Genomic DNA, 12,525 nt, shown 5'->3' on the forward strand with positions numbered 1-12,525 from the left:
GGAAAGCAAATCTTAGCAGGACTTAAACACTTAATGGTAAGGTCCGAGGTAGTGTTCCTGAACAAAGAGACCTTGGAGTGCAGGTTCATAGCTCCTTGAAAATGGAGTCGCAGGTAGATAGGATAGTGAAGAAGGTGTTTGGTATGCTTTCTTTTATTGGTCAGAGTATTGAGTACAGGAGTTGGGAGGTCATGTTGCGGCTGTACAGGACATTGGTTAGGCCACTGTTGGAATATTGCGTGCAATTCTGGTCTCCTTCCTATCAGAAAGATGTTGTAAAACTTGAAAGGGTTCAGAAAAGATTTACAAGGATGTTGCCAGGGTTGGAGGATTTGAGCTATAGGGAGACTCTGAACAGGCTGGGGCTGTTTTCCCTGGAGCGTCGGAGGCTGAGGGGTGACCTTATGGAGGTTTACACAATTATGAGGAGCATGGATAGGGTAAATAGGCAAAGTCTTTTCCCTGGGGTCGGGGAGTCCAGAACTAGAGGGCATAGGTTCAGAGTGAGAGGGGAAAGATACAAAAGAGACCTAAGGGGCAACTCTTTCATGCAGAAGGTGGTACGTGTATGGAATGAGCTACCAGAGGATGTGGTGGAATCTGGTACAATTGCAACATTTTAGAGGCATTTGGATGGGAGTATGAATAGGAAGGGTTTGGATGGATATGGGCCGGGTGCTGGCAGGTGGGACTACATTGGGTTGGGATATCTGGTCGGTTGGACCGAAGGGTCTGTTTCCATGCTATACATCTCTATGACTCTATGACTCTATAAACAATTCTGAATCACTGACATACAATTATATTGGTTGAAACTTTAACCCACTTATAAACACCTCTTCCCTCATACTGAGACACATAAATTGGGAGTTATGGAGGAAGGAGAAGGCAGGGAAGTCATTTCAATGGTCCATTTTCCCAGGTATCACTGAGATGGTCGATTTTAGCTTGTAAGGAAGTGTTGCTGCTTGGTTCTCCTTCTCCAAATGTTGTCATTTGTTTGCAGAAGGTGTATGTTGGCTGCTTCAGACTTATAAAGCCTTTGTCTTACAGATTAAGAGTCACAGCTTACAGCAACTGCTGAGGGAATGATAAACTGGCTTTCTTTAGCCTTAAGGTTTCTTATTACTGCAGAGAAAAGAGGTACTCCTGCCCTTGCATTGATCTGATGACTTCTCCCAAGCTGTTTCAGTTCCCTGGGAGCCACCCACAGAGTTATTGGAGCAAGGAGACCTTTGACATTCATAACGGGTCATTGAAGCTCCGTTCATACACACCTCTTGGCACCAGCTTATCTCTAACCAGACTTCCACTACTGCTTAAAATAAGCTTGTCACAGAGTTATGGGGGTAGAGTCCTTACGTATATTTACGGCTCAGATTTTTGATCAGTTATAGGGTTATAGTAAAAGGACAGGAAAGTGGAAGTAAGGAGTGTCAGATCAATCATGATGCTCTGGAACAGTCTAGATCAGTCTCGAGGAGCTGAATGGCCTACTTCTATTCCTATTTCTTACGTTCTTATGTAATGTCAACTGCAGTACGCTGTAAATAACACTTAAAATGAGGGTCAAATTACTTGCTGTTAAAGAATGCAGCAAATCTTCAACAGTCCTTGTTTTTTTTTCAGTAGCACTTTTCTTATTTCAGTCCATAATTAAAAATATAGAAAACTCAAAAATATACAATCTTTGCAACTTCATTAGCTACAAATTTCCTGCTGATTGACAACTATCTGAGGAACTACCTACTTTTCTGGATCATCTGTTCCCAACTGAATAGCATTGAGCAGCTCTATTGTTATTCACAAGAACTAGTCATGATGTAGTTTTCCGACCTTATTGTCAAATTAAAGGAATCAGAATGTATTTCAGTGAGAGTTACATGATTGTATGTCAATTCAGCTTCAGAACAAATTGGTTCACTTCTAATTTAGATATGGAATGATTATAACAATACTTCACATTATGTCTAGATCCTATGACAAGACAAGACTTCTCAGCTTCCTTGAGAATTATAATTTTTTATGATACAACTGGTGAACTGCTTAACTCCCACAGAGTGTTGTATTTTCAGATATTATCACTGCCAGCATATAGCATTCTGGTTAGGGTAGTTCACTGCCATCAATTCTCTATGCTCAATCTAAGATCTACCTAATTATCAGTAGTAGAAGATAGACCATTGGTGCATCTAAACAAAAGAGGCACTTGCCTTGTCTAACAAGATAGTTTCCTACACAATAGATGCTGCCAGACCTGCTGAGCTTTTCAAGCAATTTCTATTTTTGTTTCTAATTTGTAGCATCAACAGTTCTTTTGGTTTTATTTAGGAATCAGTACAGTTTACATTAACTTGCTGAGTATAATTACTCAGGGGATTATTTTTTATTTCACCTATTTTTCTAAACAACCTGTTCAGAGATGTCATTACATACCTCTTGAGCAGGTGGGACTTGAAACTGTGCCTGCTGTAGGGGTGTGGACATTACCACTGCACCACCAGTAGGCCCTCGTAATTGCTAAGGACTCTAAGCCAGAATACAGTTGCTCTCTTCAAAATGAACTCCACTGCCTCCAGTGTCACCAAGCTGGTCCTTTTTTTAAAAGCTGTTCCTTTTCTCAAGGATACTGTGTCTTTGGCTTTTTCAGAGGGGTCGTAAAAACAGTCCAGGCTCTGAAACAACTGGTTTGGTACAGAGATGAAAGGGTTTACTGAGAGGTCTTTTTGTTCATATGTAAGCAGATGAGAATTTAAGCCAAAGCTTTAATGATTTAGAAGTGATGTGTATAATGAAAGGAAGTGGTAAAAACAAGGACTGCAGATGTTGGAAACCAGAGTCTGGATTAGAGTGGTGCTGGAAAAGCACAGCCGTCAGGCAGCATCCGAGGAGCAGGAAAATCGACGTTTTGGGCAAAAGCCCTTCATTCCTGCTCATCGGATGTTGCCTGACCTGCTGTGCTTTTCCAGCACCACTCTAATCTCGACAATGAAAGGGAGTGGTCAATCCTAAAAGCTGAAATCTTGGTTGAGTCAGTTCAGCAGTGGGCTGTGTGGAAATAGGCTGCTGGACTCTCTCTCCTTCTGCCCTCCTAACTTCGACCTGTAAGCCTCTGTTTCAGTTTTACTCTATGTTTAAGGGGTTTGTTTATTGGGACTGTTGTGTATTTTTGGAACAGCATAAGTAAGTCTATATTCTGTTCTTTGTATTTTATTCCGTAATTTTGTGAATGATTTTTTGTCTGTTTTAAAACCTGATAGTCAACCTAGCTAATTTACTCTGGGTACTTTTCACTGTACACTTACCAAAACAAATTGCAAAGCTATGGTATGGGCTGCCTGCTTAAGAATGTTTTGAGTGGTCTGGCTGAGGCCATAACACCAACTAAAGACTGTGTAACATTATCAGACTGGGTAAGCTTAATGCAACATGAATAGAAACTCTCCAGAACCATTCTCTTCTCCAACAAAAGCTACTAAATCACTAAATCACTATGCTTGAGTATTTGTGAGCATCTAATTTTCACTTAACACCATTAATTTTCCCACCTTCTGCAGAGGTATTGATGTCATCACAAAAATTAATAACATTTTGTTTTGTTTGCTAATTAAACATTTTCAAATTAACACAGCATAACATAAGATAGTATATAGTAAATGACACAAAACAAGGGAATTTTCCATGATAAGACAGAGGATACACTATTTTATGTGGATGGGTGGTTTACGTTATCATGGCCAGCTGTTTTTATTGAAAGTCACAAAGCTCAATTGCTAAGTAATCAAACACCGAAGTCATTATTGCAAAATGCCAGAGCAGAATTCTGGTTTTCTTTATTCCATTACATAACCGATGAATTCAGTTAAGGTTAAAATATTCTGATGTCTGACTTAAGTCAATTTCATTTGCTGAGGGCATCATACATCCAAGAATCTGCCTTGTTCTTGTTATGCTTCTCTGTGTGGCACAAATTTGCAATTTGATGGAGTTAGATGGTAAGAAAGGTACACCAGATGTACTGTTTCATTATATCAAATAGAAAAATGTTAAATGGGGCAAATTTAATGCATGAGTCAATGGTATCGTTTAAATTTCATTCTTACTCAACAGTCAGACTGATGCAAGTCTGGAAGAACTTACAATTATCTTTATTACAAAAATAAATCACTACAATATGTGTAAAATACATTTTTAAGAATAAAAATTTGATCATTATGTTTTAAAGAACTATGGGATATAGGAACAGATTCATAAAGATTCCCAATGGCCAATTATGGATTGAAGGAGATCACCATGGACACAGCTTTGACAGCAATGCTTTTGGACCTGTAAGTTTATTCTTTTTTTCTTCAGTCTGTTAAATTAATGTTGTACTTGCAGCAATCAAGATCATGAAATAATGGAAGAAGTAACTCAAATAGATTCTGCAAATTGTTCAATTAGCTTTGTACATATAATTCAGACTGGGTATCTTAATAGGCATAGAATGATGTTATGATGTGCTGTATTTTCACTTGACTACTTAATGACTTTCTGTAAAGCATGGAAAGTTATCGAAATTGTAGAATAAGTAAGTGCAGTCTCATAAAGATGCATATTTCTTATTTAATTATTGGTAAATGTCTTCTATAAGAAAACGAATAGTAAGGCGCTAGAAAGAAATACTTTGAAGTGAAATTCTATTGCTGCATAGCATTTATCATGGAATCATTCTGTAATTTCCACAAAAAACTCCATTGGTAAAACATAATCTGTCCTTTAAAATATATATATACACTTTGTAGCAAATACTTATTTCACATGTTTTAGTTTGAGAAGTTAAGGTGTAAATGCAAAACATGGGTTAAGTGCAATTGAAGCACATGATTTTAATTGTACTTAACAGTTTGGAGCAATTTTGTTTTAAGAAGTTACCCATATCGTTTCATTCAATCAAAGTAGACAAGCTTGTTTGATTTGCGAATTAGAGTAAATTAGCTTTAACGTGTTCAGTGAATTCTAAAAGGCTGTAAAATTCTGAGTAGTCTACATTTTCTTCGAGATGATGGATCTTAAGAAAGTTCCCTGGTTTCAGTTTATAGAGGGAGCTATTGCTGGAAGACATCAGTGGCACTTTGGGGCTGGAAGAGTGCTAAAGCAAGGAAGTGACTTCAGGCAGCTTGTGTGTTGCTGTCAGTAGACTCAGTTAGTTAGGGCAGGAAGAGTCCCTGGGAGCTATTTATAGTTCAGTGCAGTTGATGATGGTGTAAAGGAAGCCAAGAAATAGTATATGTTTGATACACATTGAAGAATGAAGATCTTGGAGTACTCACAGGAGTAGTGATAACTTCATTGTCTATAAGAGAGCTGGAATTGTGTTGAGGAGTTGAAGCTGGGGTGCAGTCTTGGGGACTCTAGTGAAATGCAGTCTCAGGAGGTCAAATTAAACTACCTCAACATGAGAAATCAATGAGATCATTGCTGTCAGAGACGTTTTAGGAAGGTTGAAGGCTGGATTTTCAAGAGTGAAGAATTAGGATCCCTTGTAAAGGAGATAATGGCTAGTATTTTCCAATTTGCCTACAAGAGTGATGGCAAACATAAAATGAGGGATACCCCCAACCATTGTAAATAGGATAGCCCACTGGACCTTCTACTTCTCAGCCATGTAAGATGGTCTCTCAGTGGGCATTTTGTTCAATCACTTCCTACAAGGGCATTATCTTGCACTGTCTAAGGTTGTCAGTCAATCAAATGCCAGCAGTCACAGTGAGCATTACTTCTGAAACCAAGGCTACTGTTGGCATGGTAACCATGAATATAGGAGCAGTGAGAATGGCACGCTTGGGGAGGGGGGGTGGTGATCAGATGGTGGAGATGACAAAGTGAGGTATGGTGGAAGGTAGGGAAGGGTGTTTGTTGTAAGAATGTGGCTTTCATGGCCATCCCTGAATCTCAGTCATTCCCTTAGTGTCACCCAGATTATGGCAAATTGAGTTTCATCCCAATCCTAGTACCAGTTGGGAAGGATGTCTCGTTCTTGCCTGCCAAGAAGAGAATCATAGTGAAATAGTCCTTAGGTTGCTGTTAACTGACTACTTAAGAACCTCAGTTGGTGGTGGAATGGGAAGATTAAGCTTTTGACTTCCCACTCAGGCTTTAATTGCTGTAATGGCAGGAATATTGAATGTATCTCCTGAATGTAAACTTGTCTAATTATCTTCCCATTCTGCCACTTTCCTCACTGCTTTTCAGGAGGGAAGAGTCCACCTGAAATTTTAGTGAGATTTGACAACATGTCACATCACTGGGGTGTCCTGTTTTGACCACATGTTCTATTTGATGTGCTCCATTAGGTATTTGTCCATAATTTCTGTTAAATCATATTCGTCATGTTTATTATGGATATTGTAGTTATATTATGCTTGATTATCTTTGTATAACAAAATTTAATGTGTGTGTTAAAAACAATAGAATGGTATGGCATTATCCTCTTAGAATCATCTGGAACCTCAAACTTTGGTCACTTCAAGCAAAATAAAACAATCCTTTTTTTCGCCAGACCTTAACACTCAGCCCTTCTACCACTGATGAGTAGTGGCAGCAGTGCATACCATATGGAAGATGCACTGTAGCAATTTAGTAAGAATCCTTTGGCAGCCCCTTCGAAACGTGCAAATTCTACCATCAAGGGTAGCAAATGTGTGAGAACACAACCATCTCCAGTTTGTCTCCAAGACACACACCAACCTGACTTGGAAACGTATCACTATTCCCTCCCTGCCAGCAGGTCAAAATTCTGGAACTCTCCCAAACTTTGGTGTACTCAATCTAATAGACTGTGATGGTTTAAGGAGTTCACTGCCACCTTTCAATGGCAAATAGGATGGGCAATAAATGCTGACTGATCCATCAGTACCCACATCTCAAATGAACAAAAAAAAAAGACTAAACGTGGAGATCTCATCAAGGAACATAACAGCTGACTATCACAGATTACCCAAAACCTCTCCAATTGTCACTAACGTTGTCCTATATTCTAGATTAATAAAATTAGACCCATAAGTGACATTAATGCATCTGTGATTTCCTGGCTTTTCCCACTTCTCAAACAAGAAATTTTAAACTAAATTGCAGTCCTTAAAGGAACTTTCAGTTTCCAACAAATCTTTGGTAAATTCTATTTTATACGTCCTTTTACTCTTCCCAGACATGAAAGAATGAGTTTACCAATGGCGAAAATTATCTATATTAAATTTATATTATTTCCCCCTTGCCCAGTGTGTCTAGAACTTGACAAAAGCCAAAGTATATTTACAATATCACAACTAAAGAATGAGTAATAAAAGGGGATAAATTCAGGAGGATGAAAATCCCAAATATTTTTCCCTTTTCAAATCCCTTTTCTGGGCGGAATCTTGTGCTCCTAGATGTCGTGAGGTGGATGCAGTGGTGGGATACACAAATCCCTCACCTCCACCAGAATTAGATTGAGGCTAAGAAGGCCCATGACCAACCTACCCATACCATTGTTAATTGTGGCCAATTATTTGACAGCCACTGTTTGCCTCTGCAGGGATTAGCCCAGCTGTAAGTGGACTCGTCACCATTAGGTTACATTATGAGGGCAGTAGGTTAGCTGGTGGCATGTGGTGGTTCCCTCATCAGAGGAAATCATTGCCTGATTGAGGGACTGGACATTTGACAGGAGCTGTTTGCTGGGAACAACCCTGCTGTCCTTGCCTCCACCACAAACCCCCCCAACCAATCCCCTTAAATGACTGTGTGGAGTTTGCACGTTCTCCCCGTGTATGCGTGGGTTTCCTCCGGGTGCTCCGGTATCCTCCCACAGTCCAAAGATGTGCAGGGTCAGGTGAATTGGCCATACTAAGTTGCGGAGAAAGTGAGGTCTGCAGATGCTGGAGATCAAAGTTGAAACTTTATTGCTGGAACAGCACAGCAGGTCAGGCAGCATCCAGGGAACAGGAGATTCGACGTTTCGGGCACAGGCCCTTCTTCAGGAATCTAAGACCTTGTGCAAGTTCTGACCAACAAGATTTATCAGCTACTCAGTTGATAATCTGCCTAGAGGAGGCAGTAGTTGTTGCTGAACAAACATACTAAGTTGCCCCTAATGTTAGGTAAGGGGTAAATGTAGAGGTATACGCTACGGCGGGTCGGTGTGGACTTGTTGGACCGAAGGGCCTGTTTCCACACTGTAATGTAATGTAATCTAATCTAATCTAATCTAATCACTTACTTTAGTCCTTGGTCCTCTGTAGTTCTGGGATTCGTGAGATGTTTGTTCAGCAACAACTACTGCCTCCTCTAGGCAGATTATCAACTGAGTAGCTGATAAATCTTGTTGGTCAGAACTTGCACAAGGTCTTAATTCCCAGGTGAAGAATCACTGATGGCCTTCCAATGTCTGATTGGCATGTGATTTGGCAGCTGGTTGGAGTGGTAGCATCGAACTGTTGAGACTCCTGCCACATCAGCATAATTCCACTTCCATCTCCTGCAATGAATTCCTCCACCTGTTGGACAGAAACTTTGTGTAGATGTCATTGTCAACTGTCTCCTGTTCTGTCAACTCATAACTCAACCTCGCTGTCCTTCTTAATCCTCAGTCACTGTGTTCAGTTTTCCCTCACCAAGCTGAGCTCTCCTGGTGGATTAAGTGAGATCCTGTTCTGATAATCTCCTGCTCTCCCTTTCTGACCATTCAATTCCCTTTCCTAGAACAGTGTTTGTAGTTAGTTTTCTCAGACCCTTTGCCAGTTTTAAACCACTGATATTACTGTCTATTTGAAAGATTGACCTTTGGCTTGTATATATTATTTAAACAATGAAATTAAACATTAATTTGGTTCAAAATAATATTTCTGACACTCCACTGTTTGGATAATATATGTTGCAACATTTTGTCTTTGGCTGACTTTATTTTCCAAAACAAATACATGTTTGTTCCTTGCAATTCAGTTTAATGCTTGATGACTACTGTACTGTTTATTTAAAAAAATGAACTGCATAACATTAGTTTTTTCAACCTAAAGTTCCCATTAGATTTAGAGTACACAATGTAAAACAGCATATTACAACCAGTTTCTGCTTCATTTAGAGGAGCATAGCTCACTACTTTACAGTTTGATGGATTTTCAATGTAATTCATGCAAAGTAGCATGGTCCCCAGGGTGGGAGTGGTGTCATGGTGATGTCAATGGATCAGTAATCCACAAGCCCAGTTCAAATTCTATCATTGTAGCTGAAGGAATTTAAATTCAGTTAGTTGCATCAGTAAGTCTGGAATTGAGAGCTGGTGTCTGTAATGGTGACTGTGAAACTTGATTGTAAAAACCTATCTGGTTCATTCGTGTCCTTTTGGAAAGGAAATCTGCTGTCCTTACCCAAGATACGTGCATCTTCAAACCCTTATCAACCTTTAATTGCCCTCATGAATGGCTCAACCAGCCACTGAGTTGCACTAAACAGGTAGCAGATGGGTTGCAGCAGTTTAGCCTTTGCGGGACATTTAGAAATGACAAATTCTGACCTTACCAGCAACTGTCTACAACCTATGAAAGAACAAAATAAAGGTGATTTGTATCATGAAGCTGACTGATAGTTTTGTAAAGATGAATGGCTGCATACTTTTCAGCGTTACCTATTACTTACAGCTCAATTTCTTTCAATTGCTGTAATGTTTTAAATTAGTACCTGTAAACAAATAGAGAATTGTAGAAAGAAAAAGAAGTGGATGGTATGCTTCAAATCGTATAAAGGATTACTACTTGAACGAGAATTAATGGTGCAAACTTCCTCTGGAATGCTTTGAAGGTTTCAAGGTTAATCAGTTTCTATTTCAAAGTACTGCTTGTACGTCAGGATAAATTATTGCATAGAAGAAAAATAATAATGTAGTAGTGGCAAAATTTATCATGTCACTCCATTAAATATTTTGAAGGATGGAATTTTCCCATTTTCAGTTTAAGCGTTTTGTTGAATGCAATCCATGGTGTCTAGTCCAGTGTGGATTGGAGCAAAGTTTCTCATGCAATCTTCCAACCTACACCAACTGGAGCTTGGATGCTCGTCTTCTTAAAATCATGGGGAAGGAGAGGTGGAAGTTCTTGCTGCTGCTAGGATCTTCAATGGTTCATGCCTCTGACACTATATTGAAAGTCCAATTGCACACCACTTCAGATGCTACCAGCCAGGACATTCTATGGTGCTGGACCATAGGGAAAGGAATTAGTACCTGCTTCACCTGGAGGTACTAATGAATGGGCTGGCAGAGAGAAGGACCATCCTTTTTCTTGTGGACTGCCACAGGAGGCCATTCCACCAAGCTTATCCAGGCTGGACACAGATAGTAACCCATGTTACTGCTGTGACCCGGGTTAGAGAGAGCACATGTACAGGAAAATGTCACTGACCTTCTCCACTATGAAAGGGTAGCTGTTATCATTTTGTCTTTGCTACCTCACACACACAGGGCCACCGCTCAGCAACTCTACACTGCACAAGCCTTTCGTCAAGGCTCATGGACTACAGCTTTCACTATTATGTGCATCATGTTTACACAATCCAACCTATCCTCCAAAACTACTCATCCTTTCTGCCCTCTGCACTTCCTACTCACTAAGGACAGCTCACCATGTTTCCTACTGCTAAAATTTTGCTGCTAAACAATGACCCAATTGAAAAGGCCATGGCAAAAATAACAGAGATCATGTCCTTCAGAAATCCAAATCCAGTTCATTTGTCTTGGAATGAAGCTTCAACAATGTTACCTCTAGTTTTCATGTATCAATGCATTGTTCTACCATACTGTCTTGGAAATGTGCTGATCCGCATCTTCATCCTCAGAATGTTGCTGTCAATGCCCCATTTCATCCATATCTGGTACATCTCCACTTTTTGAGCTTCAGTTGTGAAGGGTACAGCTAGCGACAAATGAAATGGCACACCCTTTGTGTGCTATACTTCAAGGATTTGCCAGAGTGATGCCAGACATTAAAACCCCTACACTATCTTTAGGAAAGTTTAAGGAAATTGTGACAAGTCCTGTAGATCAGGGTCGCAAGATTCTCCTCCACCCCTTTTGTGAATCTTTACCTGCTGCTTCTCCTTCTGGAGGCTGCATGATTGCTGCTGGAAATTTTCGTTCTTATTGGCTTGCTCTTGATATTTTAATTGTTGTTGTTCAACTCCAAAAAAAATGTCAAAAGACTCCAGGTACATAAGTAGATAATCTCTGGGGATTGTCAGAAAGCAAATACAATTTTTATGAAGGAGGCTGAGCTTTCACATCCATCACAATGAAATCTCATGTTTTGCCCTCACACAGTATGAGTGTGCTTTGCAAAATGTCCTGCCTTCACATGGAGCTTTGAGGTCCATTACCTTATCCAAATGCATGTTGCACAACCAAACTTTGTGTACTATACTGGGAGAGTAGAATTCTGCCCATAAGCCAATATTATAGTTTCCTGCCACCACCACCAAATAAAAAGCTGCCTTGCAAATCACAGATCACATCTTTACAATTCAATTTGCAATTGTGGCAGTTGCAACACATTGTCCTCCAGTGCTGACTGCGGAATTTGTTTGTGAAAACGCAAAAGCAAGTGCAGCTTTTAAACACGTTGGTCTACTTAATTTGATTATCTGACATAACAAGGAGTCAATTAGTGCAAGCAATGTAATGCTCATGATGGCTTGAGGCCGTAAATTTTTAATATGCATTCTTAGGTAATGAATGACCTGCTGATGAAGTATAAATTGAAGCCAGATGGGTGGCATTACTGAATCAGTGGAGACATGATTACCTGCAATTGGCCATAGCAGGCCCTCACAATCCAAAGAGAAAAACTGTAACTTACTCCATTCACTTTGCATGCAGTTGGGGCCATTTTGTGTAGTTATTGTACAGTTGACTTTCAGTCTGACATGGCAATATTCCAACTTTGTTTCTGTGCAAGTGACTTGCAGGGCTTCCCTGCGATGCAAGACCTTCCCCATGTTTCTTTTTTTCTTTGATGTTGCTGTCCTTGTGGCCCCTATGACCTTTTAGCCTCCTTGTGTTTCTATTGAACTCCTTTATATGACTATTAATGTCACCACTTTAACCACCAGAGACCATAGCTTTGGAAATTTCCATGCCTTTATTGCCATTGAGAGGCCTGAGTTACTATTACCTGTTTGTAACCCCACTTCCAGTCCATCTCAGTCATTATGAGGTCACATCTTACTATAGCTGAAAATGTGTTGCTGGAAAAGCACAGCAGGTCAGGCAGCACCCAAGGAGCAGGAGAATCGATGTTTTGGGCATGAGCCCTTCTTCAGGAACGCTTTTCTAACAACACATTTTTAGCTATGATCTCCAGCATCTGCAGTCCTCACTTTCTCCTACATCTTACTATATCCAATTGTCGTCCATCACTGGCACCATTCCTCAAAAACTCAGTGCAATGAAGCCCATTTCCAGATACGAGTTGCTCGCTTTTCCCAGGACTCTATGGGCTCCCCCCCCCCCCGATAAGC

General features: G+C 40.1%; 1 protein-coding gene across 2 annotated transcripts in view; it reads left to right on the plus strand.

Annotated features, from left to right (window-relative positions):
- immp2l (inner mitochondrial membrane peptidase subunit 2) overlaps window positions 1–12,525 on the plus strand; it is a 532,661-nt gene that overhangs the window by 380,239 nt on the left and 139,897 nt on the right. For both annotated transcript variants that reach the window (XM_043709514.2, XM_043709513.2), the window contains one exon: window positions 4,226–4,328. In XM_043709514.2, the coding sequence (XP_043565449.1) occupies window positions 4,226–4,328 (103 nt within the window). The remainder of the gene's footprint in view (window positions 1–4,225; window positions 4,329–12,525) is intronic.

The sequence above is a fragment of the Chiloscyllium plagiosum genome, unplaced genomic scaffold, assembly GCF_037043375.1.
Source record: "Chiloscyllium plagiosum isolate Xiang-an unplaced genomic scaffold, Cpla_swu_hap1 HiC_scaffold_19, whole genome shotgun sequence".
Classification (NCBI taxonomy): domain Eukaryota; kingdom Metazoa; phylum Chordata; class Chondrichthyes; order Orectolobiformes; family Hemiscylliidae; genus Chiloscyllium; species Chiloscyllium plagiosum.